The following is a 26,355-nucleotide window of genomic DNA, read 5'->3' as shown; positions in this document are numbered from 1 at the left end:
AGGGGCTGAGTCAGTGTGGGCTCGATGGGCTGAATGGCCTACTTCCACAATTAGGGATTTTATGAACTCCTGTGTCATTGCTCACCATAATTCAGTGATGTGTTGATTCATTAGGACAGAGGTACTAGAATCATAGAGTCATAGAGATGTACAGCACAGAAACAGACCCTTTGGTCCAACTCGTCCATGCTGACCAGATATCCCAATCCAATCTAGTCCCACCTGCTAGCACCTGGCCCATATCCCACCAAACCCTTCCTATTCATATACCCATCCAGATGCTTTTTAAATGTTGCAATTGTACCAGCCTCCACCACTTCCTCTGGTAGCTCATTCCATACATGTACGCTGTGTGAAAATGTTGGCTGCTTGGATCTCTTTAATATCTTTCCCCTCTCACCCTAAACCTATGCCCTCTGTTTCTGGACTCCCCCACCCCACAGAAAAGACTTTGTCTATTTATCCTATCCATGCCCCTCATGATTTTAGAAACCTTTTTAAGGTCACCCCTCAGCTGCTGACGCTCCAGGGAAAACAGCCCCAGCCTATTCAACCTCTCCCTGTAGCTCAAATCCTCCAACCCTGGCAACATCCTTATAAATCTTTTCTGAACCCTTTCAAGTTTAACAACATCCTTCTGATAGGAAGACCAGAATTACATGTAATATTCCAACAGTGGCCTAACCAATGTCCTGTACAGCCGCGACAGGACCTCCCAACTCCTGTACTCAATATACATAACATAGTGTGTCAGATGTGATCACTTGCCACATCTGTGCAAGTCAAAATACAACAAAAAAACTCACAAACATGAGGATCACAAGCTCTGAATAACTAGCATTATGCGGAATCTGTTGTGGGAAGTTTCTTTTGTATATTCCCAATGTCTTTTTTAAAAAAATTCCTTATTGTTGGAGGAAATCTTCAATAACATCTGTAAAAAATTTGTTCAGAAAATATACCTATAATTACTGTGACAGAGAAGTGTGACATAATAGACAGATTGTCCTTGCTGATTGCTAAGTAAAGGAGGAGGATTGGGAATATGCAGGTTAAAATCCTGGAACTTGCTCCCTAACAGCATTGTCAGTATAACTACACAAAATGGACTGCAGCGGTTCAAGAGGCAGCTCAACTTCAATAGGGAAAGTAAGGACTAGGAATAAATGCTGGATCAGCCAGCAAAGCCCTGAATAAATAATCATAAAACGTAACGCAGGAATTGTGCACTGCCTGGTGCAAGGATCAGCAGCCTAGTTGAGCAAGTGATGGATACCACTGCAGTTGAACCTCTGAATACCAAGATTACAAAATGACAATTTTGTATGGGAGGCATCCTAACAGATGAAGCTACAGGTGTTTGTTTTGCCATGTGAAGTTTTTTCTCTACATCCAGAATCACTCATACACGCAGGTGAACATATTTTTTCCCATCACCAAATCACTATTTTTAAAAAAAACTATTAAACCACTAGTAGATCATCTGTGCTTTCCAAATGAATAACTTGTGTGCAAAGCCAGTTAAGGGCAGTGCAAACCACCAAACGTGAGGGCGAGGTCGGGAGTGGGGTGGGGTCGAAATCAAAATGGAATTGGGATGGGTGTTCCATGACACTTTTATTTGTTGCTTTATCATTGAATTTTTCTTAAATCAATCTGTTCAGAGATGTTATTACAAGGATCTGGAGCAGGTGGGACTTGAACCCAGGCTTCCTGGCTCACAAGTAGGAACACCACCATTGTGCCACAGAACCCTCTTTGCCAGGTGATTTTTCTTTTACTTAACCTATTTGTTCCTAATCAACCTGTTCACAGATGTTATTACAGACCCTTAGAGCAGGTGGCATGCGAACTTGGCCCTCCTGAAAAAAGGGAATAGGGACACTACCTCTGCGCCACAGGAGTCTTTTTTTAAAAATTTCTAATCAACCTATTCAGAGCTGGAATAGATGGGACTTCAACTCCAGCCTCTTGGCTCAAAGGTAGTAACACTAGCACTGCATCACAAGTGCCCCAGTCCTGAGTCTGCTTTTTTAAAAAAAAAATTTTCTAATTAACCCATTCAGAGATGTCATTACACGCCTCCGGAGCGGGTGGGATGTGAACCCAGGCTGCTCGGTCCAAGGATATGAACATCACCAGTGTGCCGCAGCAGCCCTCTTTGCCATGTGAATAGTTTGTGATCATGAGTCAGCTGGTTTCATAACTGAGCAAGCCTCACAGACAAGGCACACAAAGAGAACAACAAACAAGTTACCACAGGCCTATGGTCCGGAGTTCCCAACTGCTCTTAGAAAAAGACTGAAAGTTAGTCATGGTGTGCCTGTGATGTACAGGTACTCCTCCTTATCAGCCAAACTGCAAGGCAGAAATGCCTGACTGACATTGAGACACTCCATAAAGATGACCAACGAGGCAAGTTTGTACTGTACGCTCTTATGTCAACTAAAGGTCAAATAGGAAGTGCATGAAGTTAATCATATGTTAAATAAACTAGTTGAAAATATTTGAAAGAAATTAACAGTTTTGTTTTAAATAAAGCAAACTATTTCCAAAAGACCGATTTTAGAATCAATCCTACCTTGTGAAAAGATACATAGAATATGCCATGCTGGACATAGTCTGTGCTTGACGAAGAATTTCATTATCTTGGTCTTCCCACCTTTCTGTTTCTGCATCTACATCTGACGTGTGCAAACGCAGCTCCAACCCCAATTTTGCTATCTTAGCCTGTTCCTGCAATAAAATAAACATTTTCCTTCTAGATGATGCTCAGCATATGCAGGACTAATAAAGCCGTTTTAGCACGGAAATATGTATCTCTACTTTTGATAAGCAAAGCTGGCCTATTTCTCCATTATTGTTTACAGAATGGATGATTATTCAATGCTAGTTCTTTGAAAAAAATATCCAATTCCTTCCTGCATTATAAGCAATCCTTACAAATCAACTCTAAAAGTCTTACCTCAGCATCTAATTTTACTGCTTTAACAGTCTTCAGATTTGCAGTATGTTTCTGGCATAAACAAAAAAAAACAAGGAAATTAAAGATATCCATTTTCATATATCACCATTTATTTAAAACATCATTTATTGGCAGAATGAAACAGCTGGAAGATAGTGAAAGGCTTCTACACACTGGCAGACTTTAAAAGACACCATATTTCCTGTTACAATTAAGATATATTTTTGCTAACTTGATGCAGTTTTATACTTAAAATGGATTTACCAAATTTTCAAACAATATGCAGGAGCAGCCTGATATTAAATAGCTAAAAACGATCTGAAAGAAATTTTTCCAGAATGAATTTCTAGTGAACTTGATGTACAGTTTTTCTTAATTCATTTGTGAGATATCTCAGTTTCTTAAGCAAACTTTGGGAATGTTTAGGAATGGATTTATTTGTATTCAATGGAAGGGCCTATCTCATTGTCATTCATACATTATTTTTAACACATGGTATTACTGATGTGATTATTTCAAAAAATTAGTTACAATTTGCTACTTGGATTTGAACTGGATTTCACCATGTCACAAGGTTCATCAATGATATTCCCTGCATCATAAGGACAGAAGTGGAGATGTTCACTAATGAATATAAAATCTTCATTTGTGACTCCTCAGATCCTAATGCAGCTCACTGGGAAGGTAACAAGTGCTAGGCGATGACAATTTCCAAAAAGAGAGAATTGAATCATTACCCCTTAACATTCAATGGCATTACCATTTGTAAGTCCTTCTATCAACATCCTGAGGTGACCATTGTCCATTGAACTAGACCAGCTATATAAATACTATTACAAGAGTGAGTCAGAGACTAGGAATCCTGCAAGGTGCAACACATCTCCTGACTTTCCAAAGATTTGTTCACCACCTATAAGGCACAAATATGGAGTGTGATGGAATACTCCCCACTTGCTTGGATGAATGCAGCACATACAACACTCAAGACACTTGGTACCACCCAAGATAAACCAGTCCACCTGATTGGCACAAGATGCAGAAATATCCACTGCCTCCACCACCTTTGGCAGCTGTGAGTACCATCTACAAGATGCACTGTGGAAATTCAAAGATCCCTAGACAGCACCTTGCAAACCCAAGACTACTTTCATCTAGAAGGACAAGGGTAGCAGATTCATGGGAACACCACAACCTGCAAGTTCCCCTCCAATATATCACTGGGTCAAAATCCTGGAATTCCCTCCCTCAGGACATTCTGGGTCTACCTACACCAAATGGTCCCCAATGGTACATTAAGTGGCTAGACAGCAGCACTTTACCAACATTAGCTGATCTTTCATGACATTGTTCATTTGTACAGAAAGTCCTCCTTTAAAAGGTTGCTCTATTTAGTATTGTTTTTCTTTAATATCATTAAGTTAATGGGGCTTGCAACCTGTGAAGCACCTTGAGATTTGTTTTAATATTGTTTCTACATAACTCAATTGGTGCCTCCCCAGACGCCAACCTCCAAGATGCAGCCTCTCCTGCCTCCCTGACTCACACATATGCTGCTTCCCTCTCCTGGACCTGCCTTCCTAATCATGATCCAGATTTGATCTTAAGCTGGAGCTACAACGTCATGGAAATGGTCACTCCAAAGGTTTGAGATTTTGGGGCTTTTTCAATCCTTTAGTTTTGAAGTGACTTGCAAAATTGCTCCTGCTTCACTGGTCTTCTATCCTGCCTCATGGACAGGTGATGACCTAGCGGTATTATCACTGGATTAACCCAGAGACCCAGATAACGTTCTGGGGATCAGTGTTTGAATCCCACCATGGCAAATGAATCCATATCCACTGCAATGTGGTTGATTCCTAACTGCCCTCTGGGCAATTCGGGATGGGCAAAAAATGCGAGCCGGTGATACTGTCACACCATGAATACATTTTTAAAAACTTTCACAGTGAAGGTTCAGGAGACGAAAGGGGTGAGAGGCAGCATTCAAGTAAAAAATCTACTGCAGAATGAGAATTTGCGCTTCCAAACTGAGTACCAGCTTCCGACTGAATCTGAATCTTGATTGAGGAGTCCAAAAGATGGAATTGGTAACAGCCCGGAGTAGTGCTGGGGAGTCTGGGATTGGTGAAGAGGGCACAAGTTGGTTAGCAAGGGCAGAGACCAAGAGAATCATGGAACAGGAGTTTAAGGAGGCACAATCACCAGTGTGGAGGCGGCCCTGGAAGTAACAGTTACGTTATTCTTTCATTCTTTTAAACTTGTTATGGTTTAAACATTTTCATTTACAGGGTACCAAAGTAGGAATTTAGCAATATAAAATATTTCAACTTTGAAATCATGTTTTAATTTTTTTTCAATAAGATCCTCACAGAAACTAATTACAGTTTTGACATTGGTTCCTATGGAAACCAATGTTTCACTTAATATCGTGATCCTCATGAATGTCAGAATCGTGAACTTTGTAGTACATTTTACAATACTGATCTTCTAGCCTAGTATCTCCTATTATTACTCACTAACAACTTGTGGGAAATAGTTAAATAACAATTGATCTCACATCTTAATTACTTTTGCCAGATTCTTTTTCAATTGGGAGACAGTTTTGCGGCTGTCAACAGTTGCTCCAGGACTGGTTCATATAGTGTGCAAATACTGGGTATGACAACAAACTCAAAATATGACTATCGTAAAGGAAATTCAATTTTATTTTGGTATGTTTTAGAATGACACTTGTATTTTTGTTTATTGGAGAAGGCAAGAGCTTGTGTTGAATATCCTGGATCTCCCAGTGGTCAACATAATTAAAGGTTAACCATTCATTTCTGGCACACTAACTCACAGAATGCACAAACATAAAAAACACAATATTTCAGCTCACTGGTTGTGCTTATGGAAATTGCTTCTTGTCTGCAATACATGATGAAGTGTTTTAAAAGAAAATCTAAACTCAAGATGATACAGGGTAATTTTAACTACAGCAAAACTGCAACACAGAGAGATGTAAAACAGGGTCAGAGTCATCACCAATTTCACATTAAGTCAAAATTACCCTGTAGCTTGTGACATTGCAGTGTGGGTTTTGAGCTGAAGATTTTAAGTTAAATTTTAAAAAAAACTCACCCCTGGTCTCGGCAGAGAAAGGTATGCACGCTTCTCACCTGGGGAAACAGATGCACATGAACTATTTGAACAAGAGACAAAACAACTAAAGCTATATTAAGTGCAAAGAGTTTCAGTAAATTTTTAATTCATTCCACTACATCTCAACTGTTAATGCTATTGTCATGTATAATAATTTTTGTTGCAATAAATTATGAATTTCCAATACAATGAACTTAGCATTATTTATTAATATACATGGGTTTACAAGTTGTTATTTAGAGTCAAATGGGCATCAAAATGAATGAAACAATTGTCAGCAACTTCCTCCTAAAAATATTTTTCCCCATAATCAGGATCTACTTCCTCAAATCCAGTACTTCTTAGTGTCTTACACATAAAATATAATAGTTTTTACTTGTTAACCATGCCATTGTCAAGTATCAGCCACCTTTTGAAAAGTTCCCTGATGTCAGCTAACCAGACCAAAACTTTTATCCGCCACTGTTCTCAATTCCTTCCCCCTCACCCAAAAAGAGATGTAGCTGTATACCCTTGAAATTCTGTTTGGATAGTATGTATGAACTCGTGCCTCATCTTTGTGAAATTATTTCCTCTGCTTTTTACTGGAAATACTGTTTTTTTTAATATTTTGCAAAAATATACTTTATTCATTAAAAAATCTTTATGCACATACACATAAAGCAGTTTGGAATTGTACAGTCTTTGCAGATTGAGAACAAACAAACATTGAGGTTTGACTTTCTCTATAGATACAACAAACCCAAAGATAAAATACTTTTTGAAAAACATGTAATTTTAACAAAGGTGGCATCTTTCAAATGACATGTTGCAGAATAAGTCAATCACCAGAAGGCCATACAGTTGGCTGGCTGGACTTGCCTTAACACATGCCTATCTAAATTGGAGTTGATAATGAGAGACAATATGGTACTAGTCAAAGCATGGTTGCCCCAAACACCATTTTCACTATTCAGAAATAAACATAGCTCCATCTTTCACGTTATTTTTGTTTACACAGAGCGAATCTGTTAAAATGCTCTGGTAAAATCCAATAGTAACCAAAAGAAGGTATTCTACAAAATAAAATTTGCTTGTTTATTCCACAATGACCAGAGTACAGCTGCATTGGACCTCTTTACAGAGCATGGTATGGCAAAGAAGACATGTATCTACATCTTAGAAGCAAAAGCTAAGCTGACACACAGAAAAGGCCAGAGTGCATAAGGAACTAAAAAACAAACACACTGAAGTTATTTAAATCAGAGGAAATATTTAAAAGCAGTTTTATGATAATTGCATACAATACATCAACAAAAGATGCACTACATTCCATACATTGACCCTGAAAATTGATGACAGATACAAATTCTTTCAGAAGTAAACTAAACTGAATTTAACATTGAGAAAGTGCAATGTTAAAGAGTCAAGAAGCAAAAGGTATCATCAAACAATTAAAAAAAATCAAAAGATTGTAATGTTAGCAATGTTATGCAAGTTAAGAATAATGCAAATATTGATTACATCAGAAATAAAAGCAAGCAGCTTTTAGGTAATGATGCTTTGAAAATGTTTTTGTTTTTACTAGAGAAGGTGAAAAACTTGACCTACTCTTGGGAAATAAGGCAGAACAGGTGACTGAGGTGTCAGTGGGGGAGCACTTTGGGGCCAGCGATCATAATTCTATTAGATTTAAAAAAGTGATGGAAAAGGATAGACCAGATCTAAAAGTTGAAGTTCTGAATTGGAGAAAGGCCAATTTTGACGGTATTAGGCAAGAACCTTCGAAAGCTGATTGGAGGCAGATGTTCGCAGATAAAGGAGCGGCTGGAAAATGGGAAGCCTTCAGAAATGAGATAACAAGAATCCAGAGAAAGTATATTCCTGTCAGGGTGAAAGGAAAGGCTGGTAGGTATAGGGAATGCTGGATGACTAAAGAAATTGAGAGTTTGGTTAAGAAAAAGAAGGAAGCATATGTAAGGTAGAGACAGGATAGATTGAGTGAATCCTTCGAAGAGCATAAAGGAAGTAGGAGTATACTTAAGAGGGAAATCAGGAGGGCAAAACGGGGACATGAGATAGCTTTGGCAAATAGAGAATCCAAGGGGTTTTTACAAATATATGAAGGACAAAAGGGTAACTAGGGAGAGAATAGGGCCCCTCAAAGAACAGCAAGGCCGCCTTTGTGTGGAGCCGCAGAAAATGGGGGAGATACTAAACAAGTATTTTGCATCAGTATTTACTGTGGAAAAGGATATGGAAGATATAGACTGAAGGGAAATAGATGGTGACATCTTGCAAAATATCCAGATGACAGAGGAGGAAATGCTGCATGTCTTGAAACGGGTAAAAGTGGGTAAATCCCCAGGATCTGATCAGGTGTACCCGAGAACTCTGTGGGAAGCTAGAGAAGTGATTGCTGGGCCTCTTGCTGAGATATTTGTTTCATCGATAATCACAGGTGAGGTGCTGGAAGACTGGAGGTTGGCAAACGTGGTGCCACTGTTTAAGGGCGGTAAAGACAAGCCAGGGAACTATAGACCGGTGAGCCTGACCTTGGTGGTGGGCAAGTTGTCGGAGGGAATCCTGAGGGACAGGATGTACATGTATTTGGAAAGGCAAGGAGTAATTAGGGATAGTCAACATGGCATTGTGCGTGGGAAATCATGTCTCACAAACTTGATTGAGGTTTTTGAAGTAACAAACAGAATTGATGAGGGCAGAGTCTTAGAGGTGGCCTATATGGACTTCAGTAAGGCACTCGACAAGGGTCCCCACTGGGGTCGGGGGTTCAGAACCAGAGGGCATAGGTTTAGGGTGAGAGGGGAAAGATATAAAAGAGACCTGTTTCACACAGAGGGTGATACGTGCATGGAATGAGTTGCCAGAGGAAGCGGTGGAGGCTGATACAATTGCAACATTTAAGAGGCATTTGGATGGATATATGAATATGAAGGGTTAGGTGGGATATGGGGCGGGTGCAGGCAGGTGGGACTAGACTGGGTTGGGATATCTGGTCAGCATGGACGGTTTGGATCGAAGGGTCTGTTTCCATGCTGTACATCTCTATGACTCTACTGCTCTAGTTTCTGTCAGTCATTTAAGTAAATCATAAAACATAGCTGAATGGCCCCTGGTAAGAACTCCATCCTTCTTTCCAGAAAACGATATTTGAGTGGTTTTATTTATATGATGTGGCTGTCACCGGTTGGCCAACATTTATGGCCTTAGACAAAATGGTGATGAGCTGCCTTCTCGAACTATTAGAGTCTTAGGGTTTAGGTAAACCTACACACCAATTTGGAGCAGTCTCCATGGCAATCCCTTCTTCAATCAGTGCACTCTGCTCATAAAGTATTAAAAATACTGTTTCCTTTAATATTGGAGTTCTTGCAAATTACTTTGATAAAATGTTTCTCTTTTTCTGCAAGACAAGAATGACAAATATTGGCAATTATCTACCAGGTGACATAATGGACATAAGAACCTTGGCCTTGTAAATAATGTACCCAGATGAAACAGTGGACATTTCTACAGAAACCACTGTAGGCTCACTGGCTTTGTTTTATAGAGGTAGTTCTTGGATAACATGCATTCTGGCAGCGTGATTTGCCTATAATGTTGCTGATGAATTAGGGAATGGTATTTTCAGGAACACTTAACTCTGTTCACAATTGCAAGATTCCAGTGCACTTCATTCTGCGCATGCACCCATGTCCACACCAAAGACTCCACACTGTTCTGCATATGCACGTTGTCAGCGCTGGTCTTCCAGCCATTCTGCACATGTGCCAATATCAGTTGCTGACAGAGCAGCTTTCTGTGAGAGGTACTGTACAGAGAACAACTTTCTTACACTTTTTAAATTAACTGTGTTAAATTTACTATTGTTTCATTAATAAATATGATTTCAACCTTCGTTCAGGGTGTGCCATACTTTGTGTTAGACTTTTGGGTGATTTTTGTGCGATCGTGTATGATATGTTTTGCTGGTCGGCCCAACCCCAGTTTTCCCACAGGCCCCATTATTTCGATTAAGCGATTCTCTATTAAGTGAGGTTTTGCTGGAATGCAACTACGGTGTTACGGAGAACAACTTTGAAGTCTCTTGATATTGTGAAGTTTCATAAAAACATAAGCCTTCTTTTAAGTCACAAGGAAAGGGCAATGAAATAGTATAGCACAACTGAGGTTCTAAGGCTACTGGATGGGTTTCTGGAGAACACAGTAGTTGAAGAATATGATCCGAGGTAGTTATGTGAAACACAGAGATGATAACATAGGGGGTGCAATGCTAAAGGAACAGAGGGATCTGAATCTGTGCACAGATCGCTGAAGGTGGCAGGATAGGTGGAGATAACAGTAAATACAACATACAGTGTTCTTGGTTTTATTAATAGGGGAAAAATGTTACAATTCTTCGACCTCAGCTGCAATATTGTGCATAGTTGTAGGTATCATTTTATACAAAAGATGGAAATGCATTGAAGAGAGTGTAGGATCATTCCAAATATGAGTAACTCCTGCTGCAAGGATAGATTGAAGAAGTTGGCTCGGTTCTACTCTTGAGAAGGGAACAAGAGGAGATTTCATTTGAGATATTAAAATCATGAGCAAGCTGGACAGAATGGATAGGGTAAAACTGTTTCCACTTGTAAAAGAAACAAGAGAGGGCACAGGTTTAAACTAATGAACAAATGAAGCAAGGATAATGTAGAGACAAAATGTTTTCACATTGTGAGTTGTTAAGGTATGGAATTCACTGCCTGGAAATGTAGAGGCAGGTTCAAATGAGACATTCAACAGGACATTAGATGTTTTTTTGAACAGTAATGGTTTTCAAGGATTAAGGAGAAGTCATTCGTTGGCACTAACTAGTAGAGCCAGACTCGAAAATAGAATGAATACAGGCAGGATGGGCTGAATGGCCTCTTTCTGTACCATAATAATTCTTACATTCTGTGAGGAGATTAATGAAAAAGCATATTTCAAATCTGCATAATGGAGTTGGTACTGTCTTATCGATTTCTTAATATTGTAAACCCTGGACTCTAAAGTGCTGTTTGTGTACCAGTAGGTGGAGATGATGTATCATTAAGAATCATTGTTGGGATGTAACTTTTTGCTTTCACTTTTGACCCTTGGTGTCATCCCTACATTGTTCACAACAAAAGCAGAATTAGAGGAAATACAGCACAAGATTTATGATGGGTTCCCATGTTGTTATTTTCTATGTGGTCACTATGTAACACTGGGCTGATCTATGCATGCGTATTGAGAATGCTCTGCGTGGCTACCTTTAATCAAGGCTTGAGTAGGGAACACATACACCTACTTACTAAACCATCCACACCAACAGGTAAAGTTGCTTTCTTTTGGCCAGGTATCATTATCCCCTTTAGCTTAAACTAGCTACTTCTACTATTTTATTTTTACTACCTCCTAGATAATATCCAAAATATTTGTTTTACATTTTGATTCAAAGCTCTCTGAATTTAATGCTCTACCAATTGTTACTCTTCATTTATTTCAATGCCAATTCTAATCATCATTGCATATGGAACATTGAGTTGATAAATTAAGAAAGCACATATCAAGCAAAAGACTATTCCTCCCCAGCAGGCCAGTCCTGATGTTCAGAAAATATTATTACATACTTATGTCTTCAACATCTCAACTGCATCTTCAAACTTTCTGCCATGACCTATTCTTGCTGTCTTTTTGGGTTCTCTCTTTGCAAGTAATTAAACAGAGGCTGCCTGTTCAGCATTCCTCTTCTGATCTTCCAATGTGAAGTACCAAGTCCAAGTTATGTTTCGGTGCAGATGGATCCAGAAATCTTGTTCTCATTTCTGACATATCCTAATTTAGCTATTAGTGTACAGGAGAAAGTGATTCACACCTGAGGGGAATTCTAACTCAGCGTAGCCATTTGAACTTAATGGTAAAGTCCATTACCTGTAATGCATGATGTATAACTTTGAAGAGTTTACCTGAATGCTCACAAAATGCGAATAAGGTCTAAGAGATGGTCAGGTTATTGAAATCCATTTCCCTATAAAATTTCAGAATAATATTAAGCAAGCAACCTGATGTCGAGTTGAAAAAAAAATCTGCGCTTCCAATTTTAATATCTGTGTTTTTGACACAGCCTCAACTGCTATCATTACAGTGTAATTACTGCTGGCCTGCTTCTAGAGCATATCATTATCACAGTTTAATGGCTGCAAGAAATTAATAAAAGATTAGCTGTCTTTTATGTGGAATCATGAATACAAATGTTTATTTTTTTGTCAGGAATTATGTATTTGAGTTCACTTAAATGGGCTTTCATCAATGAGAGTTCATATATATTTCTATATATCACACATACAATATGAAGTCAGTTTTAGATGCTTATTAATTTATTTTGTTGCATCTCAACATGCCCCGAGATCTGCCCATCGTTGTAGGTGTAGGGCCATTGGTAGGCATGAGCTATAACTAAATTGGCACTAGACCCATCAGGGATGTACAAAGGCATGAGTTGGCAGTGAAGGAGGGGTGAGGGCTAGAGGGCTTAATGTAAAACCTTGACAGTTCACAATCCACATGACAGCTGTCAAACATTTTCCAGGGACAGCAGGATCTGAACCAGATTAGATGATTAAATACTGTGACTACAAGAGAAGCTCAGAGGCTAGGAACCTTGCTGTAAGTAACTCATCTCCTGATTTTCCAAAGCCTGGATGAGTGCATCACCAATAAGACTCAAAAAGCTCCATACATTCCAAGAGAAACCAGCCCACTTGATTGGCACCATATCCACTTCCTCTGCTGTCAGTGCTCAACAGCAGTGTGATGCACTGCAGAAATTCACCAAGACTTGTTAGATTGCTCCTTCTAAACCCACAACCACTTTCAGGAAGGCAAGGGCAGCAAATACATAGGAATCATATCACTTACAAGTTCCCCCTCCAAGCCACTCACTGTCCCGTCTTGAAAATATGTCACTATTCCTTAGGTGTTGGTAGGTCAAAATCACAGAATTGTTACAGTGTAGAAGTAGGCCATTGGAAATAAATCACCCTTCCTTCACTGACAATGGGTGAAAGTTCTGGAACTCCCTCTCTAAACGCACAATGGATACCGCAAATGGACTAAAGCGATTCAAGAAGTTAGCTTACCAACTAGGGATGAGCAATAAATGCCAGCCTCTGGAACATATAATCCCCTCCCCTCACCATTGGAATAAAGATTCCGAAATTCAGGGCCACGTTTCCCAAGACTGATTAAGTTAGTCCTGGAATTTGGGTATGTACCTCAGGAGTGAAAATTTGGGCCTTTAAGCTTGAATCAACTACACCCCTGGAAAGCTATGGTGTAAACATTCCTAAATGTCTGCTGTCCTTCTTGTAATTTTCTAAACATAGCAACTTACTAATTCTTGAGAGATTTATGGGTACCAGTCAAAAATTATAACCTTTTGTGGGGATAACTAGTGACTTCAACCCACAATTTAATAAATTCACTGAAGTGAACAATGGAGAGTCCACGATACCTGTTGTTGGGACCAATATGCTGTAAATTAAAGCCTACTCTTGAGCAATGTGCAAAAACAAAGTCTATACCATGTACAAAATAAAAACAGAAACTGCTGAAAGTACTTCATTAGGTCTGGTAGTAACAATGAAAGGAGAGCCAGAATTAACCTTGAATTGATTATGTTTCAAAAAGAGTTACATTAGACTCAAAGTATTAATCCTGCTTACCTCTTCAAATATGGTGCTAGACCTGCTTAATATTTCCAGCACTTCCTGTTTTTAGTTCAACCTTCCAGCATCAGTATTTTGCTTTTACCTCTTGTACAAATTTTACTTTTAGTGATATCATTTTCAAATAAATAGTAGCTATGAAACAGCATTCCTTGTCTTAGACAAAGAGAATCAACTTTAAGTGGATAGCATTTTGCTCAGACTAAACTCTCTGTGCACATCAAAAGAACCCGATATAAATTCCAGTAAAACTTACCAACCAGAGAAAATATCCAAAAGTGTAACATGTCAAGGTGATCCCATTCTTTGGGAAGGACAGCAATTAAAAAAACCAAATTGCTACATTCACTATTTTATAAAGTGAAGCAATTGTTACAATCAAATTTCACAGATAAAAATGTTATGTAATCTTATCCCTCAATAAAATCATAATTAATGTACTATATCACATCTATATTTTGACCAATTTGAATAACAAACACAGAGACTGTCTCGGCCTTTTTCAGACTCAAATTCTACCATTCAACATTTCTTTGACATTAAACTTTAGCAAGCATTTTAGTTATTTTACCAAATTTGGAAAAAAGCTTACTCTGAGGTTTGATGTCTTGTAAATTGATGCCTTGGGGCCCATTTTTAAATCATGAGCCTTTCACAGTTGATATTTGGAACAGCCATTTTCATTATCTGCTATTTCAAATATGTTACCAGAATTCTTGTGCTTTTTGCATTGTAATGTTTTCCTCAGTTAAAACCCCACATTTGCACAACCTGACTGACAATCTACAAAAAATACAGACAATGCTTAAAGCTCAAAGTCAGACGATTCACCTCTTCGTCCTTCAAAGACATCATTAATTTCTTTCAGCAGAATGGACATGTCGTTCAGTTGTGACTCCCATGCCTCACAAAATACATCCAAGTTTTCCTTGGCAATCTTACTAGAAGGGTGAAGAGCCAAGGTCTGTGCAGCAGAAATTATCTGAAAATAAAACAGAATAATTCAGTTGACAGTATAAAGGAGGTCTATTATGCTCTTAATATTATTGAGGATGTGAAGGTAAGAGACCTTGGAACAGAGTGTTGAAATTTTCATGGGTTTGGAAATAATAATAATTAATTAATATATTAAGCTAAACCGTGTTTTCACTTCAGTGGATTCACTGATGCCCAACAGTTATGGAAGATCTTTTCACTTTTTGGTATAAAACCTGAATTGGAACACTGGTGTGGAACGTGATATTTTGCATTTAAATAACTCATTGATGAACTAAACCGATTGTTCATTTATGTCTGGCACAAAAATAAAATGGGAAGGGTGGCCCAACCATGGCTAACAAGGAAAACTATGGATAGTCTTAGATCTAAGGTAGGGCAAACAAATTGGCCAAAAAGGAGCAGCAGACCTGAGAGTTGGCAGCAGTTTGGATTTCAGAAAAGGAGGAGAAATGGATTGATTAATAGCTGAAAAAGAGAGTATGAAAGTAAGCTTAGGAGAAACATATAAACTGATTGTGAAAGCCTCTAACGGTGTATGAAGAGAAAAAGATTAAGTGAGCACAAGTCTCCATCGCAGTCAAACAGGGGAAGTTATAGCTGGGTAAAAAAGAAATGGCAATCCAATTAAGGACATATTTTACACCTGTCTTCACAGAGGGGGATATAAATGATGTCCCAAAAATATTGGGAAACACAGGGTTTATTGAGATGGAGCAACTGAAAAAAAAAATCAGTATGAGGAAGGAAATTATTGGAACTGATAGCTGATATATCCCCAAGGCACAATAATTTACATTCAGGAATACTTACAGATCATAGAAATAGTGGATGAATTGGTGTTCATCTTCCAAGGTTCTGTAGACTCTGACACAGTGCTTATGAATTGGAGGGTAGCTAATGTAACACCTCTGTTTAAAAGAGGTGGTATTCAGAATACAGGAAATGATAGTTCAGTTAGTCTGGCAGTCGTACTAAGAAAAATGCTAGATATTATAAAAGATTTAATAGCGGAGCAATTGGAAAACAGTGGCAGGATTGGACAGGGTTTACCAAAGGGAAATTTTGCTTGACAAGTCTACTGGAGTTTTAAGGATGTAACCAGAAGAGTTAATAAGGGGGAGCCAATGGGCATTATTTATTTGGATTTTCAGAATTAATATGGTCTTAAATGAGAGATTAGAATGTAAAATTAAAGCATAGGGAACTGAGGGAAAAGTACTGACATGGATAGAGAACTAATGGCAACCAGGAATCTATGACATTCTAACTGGACTTGACAGTGTAAACACAAGAAGGATGTTCCTCATGACCAGAAGTTCAGAACCAGGAGTTACAGTCTAAGGATACAGGGCAGGCCATTCGGGACTGAGATGAGAGCAATTCCTTCCTGCAGAGAGTGGTGAGCCTGTGGAATTCTCTGCCATAGAAAGCAGTTGTTGCCTAAACACTCGATGTTTTCAAGAGGGAGTTAGATATAGTTCTTAAGGCTAGTGGGATCAAAGGGTAAGGGGAAAAAGTGAGAAGAGGGTACTGAGTTGGATGATCAACCATGATCATATTGAATGATACAGTAGATTTGAAGAGCTGAATAGCCTATTCCTGCTCTTATTTTCTATGATTCTTCACTTGAGTTAACGAGTTTAATTAGTTTGAGGAAATAGAGTCATAGAGATGTACAACACGGAAACAGACCCTTCGGTCCAACCCATCCATGCTGACCAGATGAGGAGAAATCTGACAATCTCATCATCAGCTTCCCTTATGTACCTTCTCGTCATTGACTCAGAAGCAACTCAAACAAGTGGGAATAGGTTATCTCCAAACCTGCCCTTTGAGTCACAGCTGATATCTGCGATGTGATAATAGAGAAATTGTCTGTCTAAAGTACCAAAAAACATTATAAGCAAAAATAAATCCTTGAGTAATCTAAAATTAAGTAAATCCATATCTTCAAATCAGGCCACATACATCACAAGGGTCTCTTTAAAAGCATATATGTGTATATAAATCATTATGGGGAAATTCATAACCAGCAAAAAACTCCCATACCTGTGGACCAATAACCTGAAATGTTTCTTCTGCATGTAAACAAGTAATCTCCAAGGGTTCTGTTCCTGACACATGCCGCAGTAATCGAGACGTCTAGTGGAAACACAATGTCATTGGATTTTACATCCAATTTTCTTTACAGTTATCAAAAACAATCAGATTTCAAACTACAACTGAATCAACTTTTAAACCTTTTCTAGTAACTGCTGTTTAGCTGAGTTCTGTTACTTAGAAAATTAAATAGCTTCCACACAACATACATGTTGGAAATGTGCTCAAAGAAATGAGGTTATGTTGCGTTTGATTGGATTAGACTGACAACTGAAGAATCATGGTTTGTCCCATAACAGTATGCTTTGAAACTGAACTTTTAAAATGTTGTAATTGTGGACTAACATCAGAAAAAAATGACTATGAGAGCCCAATTGATTCACAAATTCTTTCACTGAATTATACCATCACGCTGATTCCCCCTTATCCATACAAAAGTGCATTATGTTATTTAGTCATCAAGTCTTCATGAGTGGATGGACAAGTCGCAGAGTGTGCAGACAATTGCTATAAAGCATAACATATCATTTAAATGTTACGAACACTCCTTCGCATTGATGTTCATGGACTGAATCTAATACTTCTTTAAATAAATGTGTTTAGCAGAGCTGCTTCTGATCTGGGGTTCCAGTTTGAATGTGGTGATTTTATGTTAAAAAAACCCCACAAAAATGAAGAATATCGCTGGAGTTCAAAAAGTGTAATGCTGCTTTCAACAACTGCATCTTATCTCCTCATTCATTCTCCCCATGGAGCTTAGGACTTCTCTCTCTCTTTATATCCAATACTTTTTGTCATCCAATCTCTCTATTAAACTGCCGAGTACAAAACATACAATATCATAGGACATATCCTTTTCAAATTGGCAATAGTTGTTAGAAATTGCTGATAATCAACCTGATAAACTCTTAAGAAACTTGTTGAATATTATAGGAATTGCGCTTTCTCTATTTTCAAAAAGCCTCTTGAGCTGACCAACACTGGACAGCATTGGCCATCATCCTACACATTTCCAGCATACGTCCTGAAACAACATATTTCAGATAAAGTTGGATCTCATAACCCATCAGAATATCTGAGCAAATATCAATGAGATATCTTTATGGGATTCTAATTGAAATAACAGTGATTATCCTGAATGTTTGCACTTTGTTAAGTGCCAATTGAGTACATGATTAATGTAAGTGCCCAGAATTAAGGGTTAATGTTTCATTTCTAAGGCTAATCGTGGATCTCGGTTGCATGGTGACCATGAAACCACATAACAATTGTTGTAAAGAACCATCTGATTCACAATTGAGTTTTAGAGAAGGAAATCTGCCATTTTTACCCAGTCCAGCCTATGTGTGAGCCCAGGCCCACAACAATGCAGTAGACTTTTAATGTCAATACTCTGGGCAATTAGGGATCAGCACGAAATGTTGGTCCACATCTAATGAACCAATATATAAAAAAATTCAAAAACTGAAATTGCTGGAGAAATTCAGCAGGTTTCAGAACTAAAGCTCTGAAGAAGGGTGGTTGGATTCGAAACATTAACTCTGCTTCCTCTCCACAGATGCTGCCAGAGCTGATGAGTTTCACCACCAATTTCTGTTTTTTGTTTCAGATTTCCAGCATCCACATTTCTCTGTATTTTTTTCAAAATAAAACAATTTGTTGCATCCATTCCCCAGGATTCATCCAGTGCTCCAGACAAGTACTCCATTTAAACTGCATTCAGTTCCTTTAATTTGCACCACATCTACCCTTCTGCCTTTATGTTGATGCTCATTTTAGTTGCAATCTCTTTAAAGTAGTGCTCTATTTCAGTCACAATAGCTTCTGACAGAGTAGACGTTTACCACATGTTTAAGGTACACCTAGGTCTGATTTCTTGAATGCTGTGATAAGTCTAGTTGATGACAGATATCCAAGGTGAAAGCAGCCACACCTATTTTTCTGATGTCAAAACACCTAATCCTACTGGGCAACACGGTGGCTCAGTGGTTAGCACTGTTGCCTCACAGCACCAGGGTCCCAGGTTTGATTCCAGCATAGGGCAACTGTCTGTGTGGAGTTTGCACATTCTCGCCATGTCTGCGTGGGTTTCCTCCAGATGCTCCAGTTTCCTTCCACAGTCCAAAGATGTATAAGTCAGGTAAATTGGCTATGCTAAATTGCCTATAGTGTTAGGTGCATTAGTCAAAGGGGAAATGGGTCTGGGTGGGTTAATCTTCGGCGGGTCGGTGTGGACTGGTTGGGCCGAAGGGCCTGTTTCCAAACTGTAGGGAATCTAATATACTCCAAATCCATACCAGCTACCCAAAGGTTCCATGGAATGCATATTCCATGTGTACTATGGTCACTGCTAAAGAAACAGTTCCAGACTGAGGGCAGTACTTCAGATGTGACATTACTGTTTAATTGCAGCAGGACACTATTATATGCCAAATACTTTGCAATAAAAGTTGCAACATACCGTTCACCTTTCTCACTACTTGTAAGTACTTATTAACTTTGTGACTTGTAGAAGGGCACCTAAATACCTCTGCATTTCATTACTCTGCAAACTTCTTATCTTAACTAAATAAAAATTATGCTTTTCTATTTTTCTATTCTCCTAAGATGGGAAATTTTATGCTTCCACTTTATGACAAGTAAGATTAAAAAGTGCAGCCACTAGATGGCACAGTATCATACACAGACTCAACACCTCTCTCAGCCAGTTTTGAAAAGCAACGATGCTTAAAAATAGTTTCTTGTAAAATTGCTCTGACGACTAATACAAACATGAAGATTCGACTACAATGTGGATAAAATTAAATTCAAAAGGTTATTAAAATATAACCAATCTGAAATCTACAAATCAGAAATGTGATTTCAGAGAACCAAAAATGACTTAAAGGAAAGCATCATCTTTTAAAAGAACTAAATGCATTCACTAAAATAACACATCTATGTACATTTGTATATTTTTTGTATAGATACATTAAAAAGAAAGAGATTTACACCTTTGAATGCGTAGAACCTGCACTGAAAATCGTAACTTGCTTAATGTTGGGTTTGGGGGTGGCCCGTGTGGAGTAGAAGGACTGAGAGAAATGAGTTAGGTCTCACAGTCTGTTTCTGTTCTGTAAATACTGCTATTCCATGATGCAAACATTCAACCCCCTCCCCCATTTCCAAACCTCCTCCCATCTCAACCACCCGACCACAAACACTGATATGCTCCCAGGGTTGTTTTGCACATTGCCTCATTTTCTGAAGGTATCCGTGCAAGCACTGCCAGATTTCCAACATTTTTCACTAACAATGATTCACGCAGCCCCAGAGACCATTTTCATAATAATATACTACTATAAATCCTTGCTAATGCTTATATATCTCTGGGAAACCCTGGAAATACTGACACACCCTTGAGTATACCTAATAAATTCCTTGGGAGCATTCTCACAGACCCCCAAATCTCTTTTGTTAAACTAAGGTCAACTATCAACAGGAAACAAGTGTCAAAAATTGTTTCTGTAACACAATGAACTATAAATCCTCAAAAAGCTAATAACCTAGTGAACGATATGAGATTCCCCTGTGGAAGCTTAGAAGCCAGGAATTCCAATTTAATAGCCAACATTTATGATACATTTTCAAGGTAGAACTATTTCCCATCAAATGTAAGGAATTCCTTATGCTCGAGTATTTATTTCAACTTCCTACCTCAGCAAGTTGTTCCTTCTGTTCAGAGAGTTTACAAGTACACTCAGCTAGTGCTTCCAAATTTGCTTCTGCCCCTGATACCTTCAATGCCTTGAGGACCACATGCTCTGTGTAGCACTTCAGAAGTTCCCCTGCTGATTCCACAGCTGTGTTTTGAAGCTGAAGAATAAAAACTGAAGAATTAATACACAATACTGCACGAAAAGTACTCAATACGAGCAAATAATTAAAATGCCTTCTTCTTAACTGACAATCCAAAAAAAAATTCATAACATCTTAAACAGCCTTTACCAGCTTGTGAGAGCAATTATCAATCTGTGCCAAATAGCAGAAATATTTTTTAAAATGTAATAACCCAACAGAAAAATATAGTTACAATTAATGACCTTTACTCGAAAAAAAGTGGCAATTGCTTATTTTAAGGTCCAAGTACATTTGAGCACTAACTATGTCAGATATAGTACAGAGGGATCTGGATTTGAATTCAGGCTGGAATTGTACAAAAGTTTCTTTGTCTTTTCCTGAGTAGTGGTAAAGGATTGAATAAAATGTGCTGCAGCAAGCTTAAAAATCATATCAAATATAAACCTATAGAAAAAACTGCTGGTACTTAAATGTAAATCAGCACTAAATTGTCAACTCATCCATATGACCATAAGATACTGGAGCAGAATTAGACCATTCAGCCCATTGTGCCTGCTCCACCATTTGGTCATGGCTGATATGCTTCTCAGCCCCATTCTCCTGCCTTCTCCCTGTAACTGTTGATCCCATTACTAATCAAGAAGCTACCTATCTCAGACTTAAATACACTCTATGATTGGCATTCACAGCCTTGTGCAGCAATGAGTTCCACAGACTCTCATCCATTCACAGAGAATACAAGAAAGGTTTGTAAAACACATGAATGACAAGCTCTAGAACCGAAGAAGAGGATTTTGGGAGAAATGGAGAGGAGCTTTATCCTGTATACTGTGACCAAGTGGAAAATGTCTAATGCAATTTAAAAAATTGAATATACAGGTCTCCCAACAGACCCTTTAACCAGCACAAAAATACAAAGGATGCCGCAAAACGTACATTGAGTTATAATATCTGACACAATATATTGAAAAAAAGTAAATGTGGTATATTTGCATTCCTTATTTATATTTTAATCTTAAAGAACTTGCTTAGACAATGGATTTTCCTTCACAGGTCAGTCGAAGGCACAGCATTGAAGGTGGTTGTAGATGGGTACGAAAATGCAGCTTGAATTCATTTACCCAATTACTAATGGCAGAATTCAATCAATAACAATGCCGAATTATCATTTACATCTTTCAGAGAAAAAAACAGAATGAGATCATATATTCGGCTGATCAAGCAATAAAAGGTAATTTCCTTCAATCCAATTAAAAGCTAAAAGCCATTTTCAACCAGAAAAACTAACAGCCAACAACTCAGCATCCTTGTATTCTTGTCAACATCTTCATCTTTTCATTACCAATCGCACGGTGATTCTGATTGATTTCAGCAATGGGAAAGAACATTGGCTGCTGACATTTCCAACCACTATCACAAATTGGCTGTAAGGAGGTTACATCAGAGCTCTTGGATTTAGATGCAGAGCTGATTGCTTGCATCTCCTGCTGTTTTCAGATTACTCCAATTCTTCAGAACTAGATAATACTTACTTCTCTCCTCAGCTCACTCACACACTGCCGAGTCTTAATTATAGCCAGCTCCATATCTTCTGTGGCTTCTCTGGCTTTCAAACTTTGCTATTTCAAAAGGAAGACATGAGAAAAAGACAACAAAAACTAAATCTTATTGCTGTACATACATTTAGATACAATGTAAAACAGGATTGGAAACTACTAACATCTTATCAATCAATGGTGTTTTAAATGTCAGAGTGTGCTATACACTTGCACTCTATGCAAGATTTTCCTAATTTTTTATCCAGATGATCTTTTAGTCACTGACAACTTTCTATTCCTTGAAATACATAATCCAAATGTACTTTATTCATTGAGTAAATGTCACCATGTCATACATTTCCTTCTTCAAGCTACCATAAGAAATTGACAAGGGTGTATAACGCAAAGGATCTGCAAATCCACATAAACATCTTCATGATGGCTCAACTTTCAAAACAGGATCCAATGCTTGGCATTCCATTTCCCTCCATCCTAGCAACACCATTTCACATTACTTGTGCTTGCTTGACTGGGACAAACATAATATTTACTAAGAGCTGAAAATGTGTTGCTGGAAAAGCACAGCAGGTCAGGCAGCATCCAAGGAGCAGGAGAATCGACGTTTCGGGCATGAGCCCTTCTTCAGGAAGGATTCCTGAAGAAGGGCTCAGGCCCGAAACGTCGATTCTCCTGCTCCTTGGATGCCGCCTGACCTGCTGTGCTTTTCCAGCAACACATTTTCAGCTCTGATCTCCAGCATCTGCAGTTCTCACTTCCTCCTATAATATTTACTAACTAAACATAAATGTCTGATTTTGCAATTTCCTGGCAAATCTACACTGACACAGATTCAGAAAACTTTAATAATAAAATATGAAAAACATGTTACAGCACACCCATAAATTTATGCCATTGGAATTTGAAGGTTTAATTTCTGAAATATGTAATTGTAACCTCATACATAAACATGCAGCACTTACATAAACAATATAAAGTTAAAGTTAATATTCAATTCATCGTAAAGGATAGTGACTAGGAAAAAAAACACTACACACAAAGGGTGAAATCATAATAAACCTGACACACCATTACGTAGTTTGATAGTTTAATGATAGTTTTAAGAGCTGCAGGGGAGCTTACCACTCGCATGCAAACCCATCCAGCTCAAACACAGGAATAGACAGGATCTTGTTGAGTTCACAAACTAACAATACAACAAGATTAAAGTTTGCCCGCTTTTGCAGTTAACATTCTGGCCAAATTAGTTTTGAGAATAATCTGATTCTCCATTTTGTTTATTCTCTGCAGAAATATCACACTTTGAGGAGAGACCGAAATAAGGATCCAAAGCAAAGTTTCTAATATTCTGCCTAGTTGTTTGTTTGCAACTGCAAAAGGTTTAAATGAATATGAGCGATGACGTAGATCTTGACGAATGGCCTTTACATTTCCTCACCACTCAAATTAGATAGTATTGGAAACATTCTGCTTGAGTTTCGGTTTTGTCAATGTGTTTACCCAACACTTTGTTTCCATAGAACAAAAACAGACCTTTGATTTCTGGAATTTAATTCTATAAGTTGTTAAGGCCACATCGCAGAGTCTACATCACCATCAGTATGTTGAACGGTGGTGCAGGATGCAATGATAATTTCTTAGGCAAAAATAAATGGAGTAACTAAGTTAAACATTTCTGATAAAATACAAATATTATTCTGATCATTAGTGAACTTGGTCATTCAGTTCACTCACTGGGTCTCTCCTGCAAGGGTCAGTCATTAGAATAACTTGACATCATATTACATGCAGATGCATTTAAACCAATGTAAAACAGATTCAACTTCTGTTCCAGTAATTCCAGACATAAAACAGCACTCCCTACAAGTTAAGCAATGGCCAGTAATATCTGGGAACTGAGCCCAACTTGGACTTCTGCCCCAAAACCTAGTTGGATTCAACTGCACTATTACAGCATATACGAACATGTGGTTGAGATTCAGGAATAGGCCTTTGGCCCCTCGAGCCTGGTTCACCATTCAATAAGATCATGACTGATCTAATTGTAACCTCAATTTCGCATTTCTTGGCTATCTCCAATAATCTATTAGTAGCTTGCTCAGCAAGGATCTATACACCTCTGACTTCAAAATACTCAAAGACTTAGTTTCACCATCTTTTGAGGAACAGAATTCCAAAAACTCAGACTCTTTGGTCCAACTTGCCCATGCCGAACAGATATCTTAAATTAATCTAGTCCCATTTGCCTCTAAACTCTTCCTGTTCATAATTTGCTGCATATGATTCTTTTGAAATTCATGCTCAAGAACACCCAGATTCCTGAGTAAACATTTCTTTTTATCTCTCCTGTAATAGTCGACTCCTAGTTCTAGGTTCTGCCTTAAGAGCAAACAGCTTTCTCACATCCACACTGCGAAGCCCCTTTAGGAGCTTATGTATTTCAATCAGGTTTCTTTTTACTCCACTAAACTCCAGTGGATACAAACCTAACCCCGTTCTACCTTTCCTCATAAGACAATCTGTTCATTCCAGAATCTAGCCTAATTAACCTTCTCTGAACTGCTTCTAACACATTTACTTCCTTCCTTAAATGAGAAGCCCAACAGTATTCATCGTGCTTCAGATGTGGTCTCACCAGTGCCATGAATAATTAAAGCACAACTTATCTATTATTGTATTTAATTCTCCTCATAATAAACAATAACATCCTATTAGTTTGTCTGCATGGAAACAGACTCTTCAGTCCAACTCATCCATGCTGAGCAGATATCATAAATTAATCTAGTCTCATTTGCCCAAATCCCTTTAAACCCTTCCTGTTCATAATTTGCTGCATATGAGTCTTTTGAAATTCATGTTCAAGAACACCCAGGTCACTCCACACATCACAGCTTTGCAATCTTTCCTCATTTACATAGAACATAGAATTTAGATAATACATTTCTTTTTATTCTTCCTGTGAAAAAGGGCATTTTCACATTTTCCCACATTATGGTCCATTTTTTCCAAATCCCATCACAGTATCATTCTGTCCTCTTTACAATGTGGAGAAAGTGAGGACTGCAGATCAGAGTCGAAGACTATGATGCTGGAAAAGCACAGTTGGTCAGGTGGCATCTGAGGAGTTAGGAAAATCGACATTTCGAGCATAAGCCCTTCATTAGGAAAACATGATGAAGGACTTATGCTCGAAATGTAAATACTCCTAGCTCCTCGGATGCTGCCTGACCCTCTTTACAACGTGCCTACCTTTGTATCACCAGCACATTTAGAATATATCTTTGATGCCTTCATTCTAGACATCGAATCGGGGCAGAGCTGAGTATAGTGGCCACCACCAAGGAGAAGATGCCAGAAAAACTGAAAGATCTGAATTTGGATAAATCACCTGGACCAGATGGACTACACCCCAGAGTTCTAAAGGAGATAGAGTCTATTCAGTATTCTAACAACAGCAGGGTAGAAAACTGTTGCAAAAACGGCTAATGCATGTGTTCAGGCTGCTGTACCTTCTCCCCAATGGTGGAGGTTATAGAAAAACATTGCCAGGTAACTTGGGCAAAGTCAGCACGGTTTCATCAAGGAGAGGTCATGCCTGACAAATCTGCTAGAATTCTTTGAGGAAGTAACAAGCAGTTTAAACTGAGGAGAGCCAATGGGTTATCTACCAGGACTTAAAGAAGGCCTTCACAAGGTGCAACACAGGAGGCTACTGAGTAAGGTTTTAGAGGCAAGGTGCTAGCATGGACAGAGGATTGGCTGTCTGGCAGAAAGCAGGGAGTGGGGATAAAATGGTCCTTCTCAGGATGCAGCCAGTGACTAGTGCTATTCTGTAAGAGTCAGTGTTGCAACCACAACTTTTCACTTTATATATAATGATCTAGATGAAGGAACTGAGAGTATTCTGGCTAAGTTCTGACAAAGATAGGTAGAGGGACAGGTAGTATTTGAGGAAGTGGGGAGGCTGCAGAAGGATTTGGACAGGTTAGAAGTGGCAGATGGAGTACAACATGGGAAAGCG

General features: G+C 38.5%; 1 protein-coding gene across 1 annotated transcript in view; it reads right to left on the bottom strand.

Annotated features, from left to right (window-relative positions):
- ctnnal1 (catenin (cadherin-associated protein), alpha-like 1) overlaps positions 1–26,355 on the bottom strand; it is a 319,555-nt gene that overhangs the window by 12,619 nt on the left and 280,581 nt on the right. The window contains exons 8-14 of the mRNA XM_060825516.1: positions 22,311–22,397; positions 20,635–20,793; positions 16,888–16,980; positions 14,671–14,821; positions 6,086–6,123; positions 2,966–3,016; positions 2,582–2,736 (exon numbers count right to left, since the gene is read on the bottom strand). Coding sequence (XP_060681499.1) covers positions 2,582–2,736; positions 2,966–3,016; positions 6,086–6,123; positions 14,671–14,821; positions 16,888–16,980; positions 20,635–20,793; positions 22,311–22,397 — 734 coding nt within the window. The remainder of the gene's footprint in view (positions 1–2,581; positions 2,737–2,965; positions 3,017–6,085; positions 6,124–14,670; positions 14,822–16,887; positions 16,981–20,634; positions 20,794–22,310; positions 22,398–26,355) is intronic.

The sequence above is a fragment of the Hemiscyllium ocellatum genome, chromosome 5 (genome assembly GCF_020745735.1).
Source record: "Hemiscyllium ocellatum isolate sHemOce1 chromosome 5, sHemOce1.pat.X.cur, whole genome shotgun sequence".
Classification (NCBI taxonomy): Eukaryota; Metazoa; Chordata; class Chondrichthyes; order Orectolobiformes; family Hemiscylliidae; genus Hemiscyllium; species Hemiscyllium ocellatum.
The sequence above is the reverse complement of the archived record's forward strand: the minus strand, read 5'-3'. Positions and strand labels throughout refer to the sequence as shown.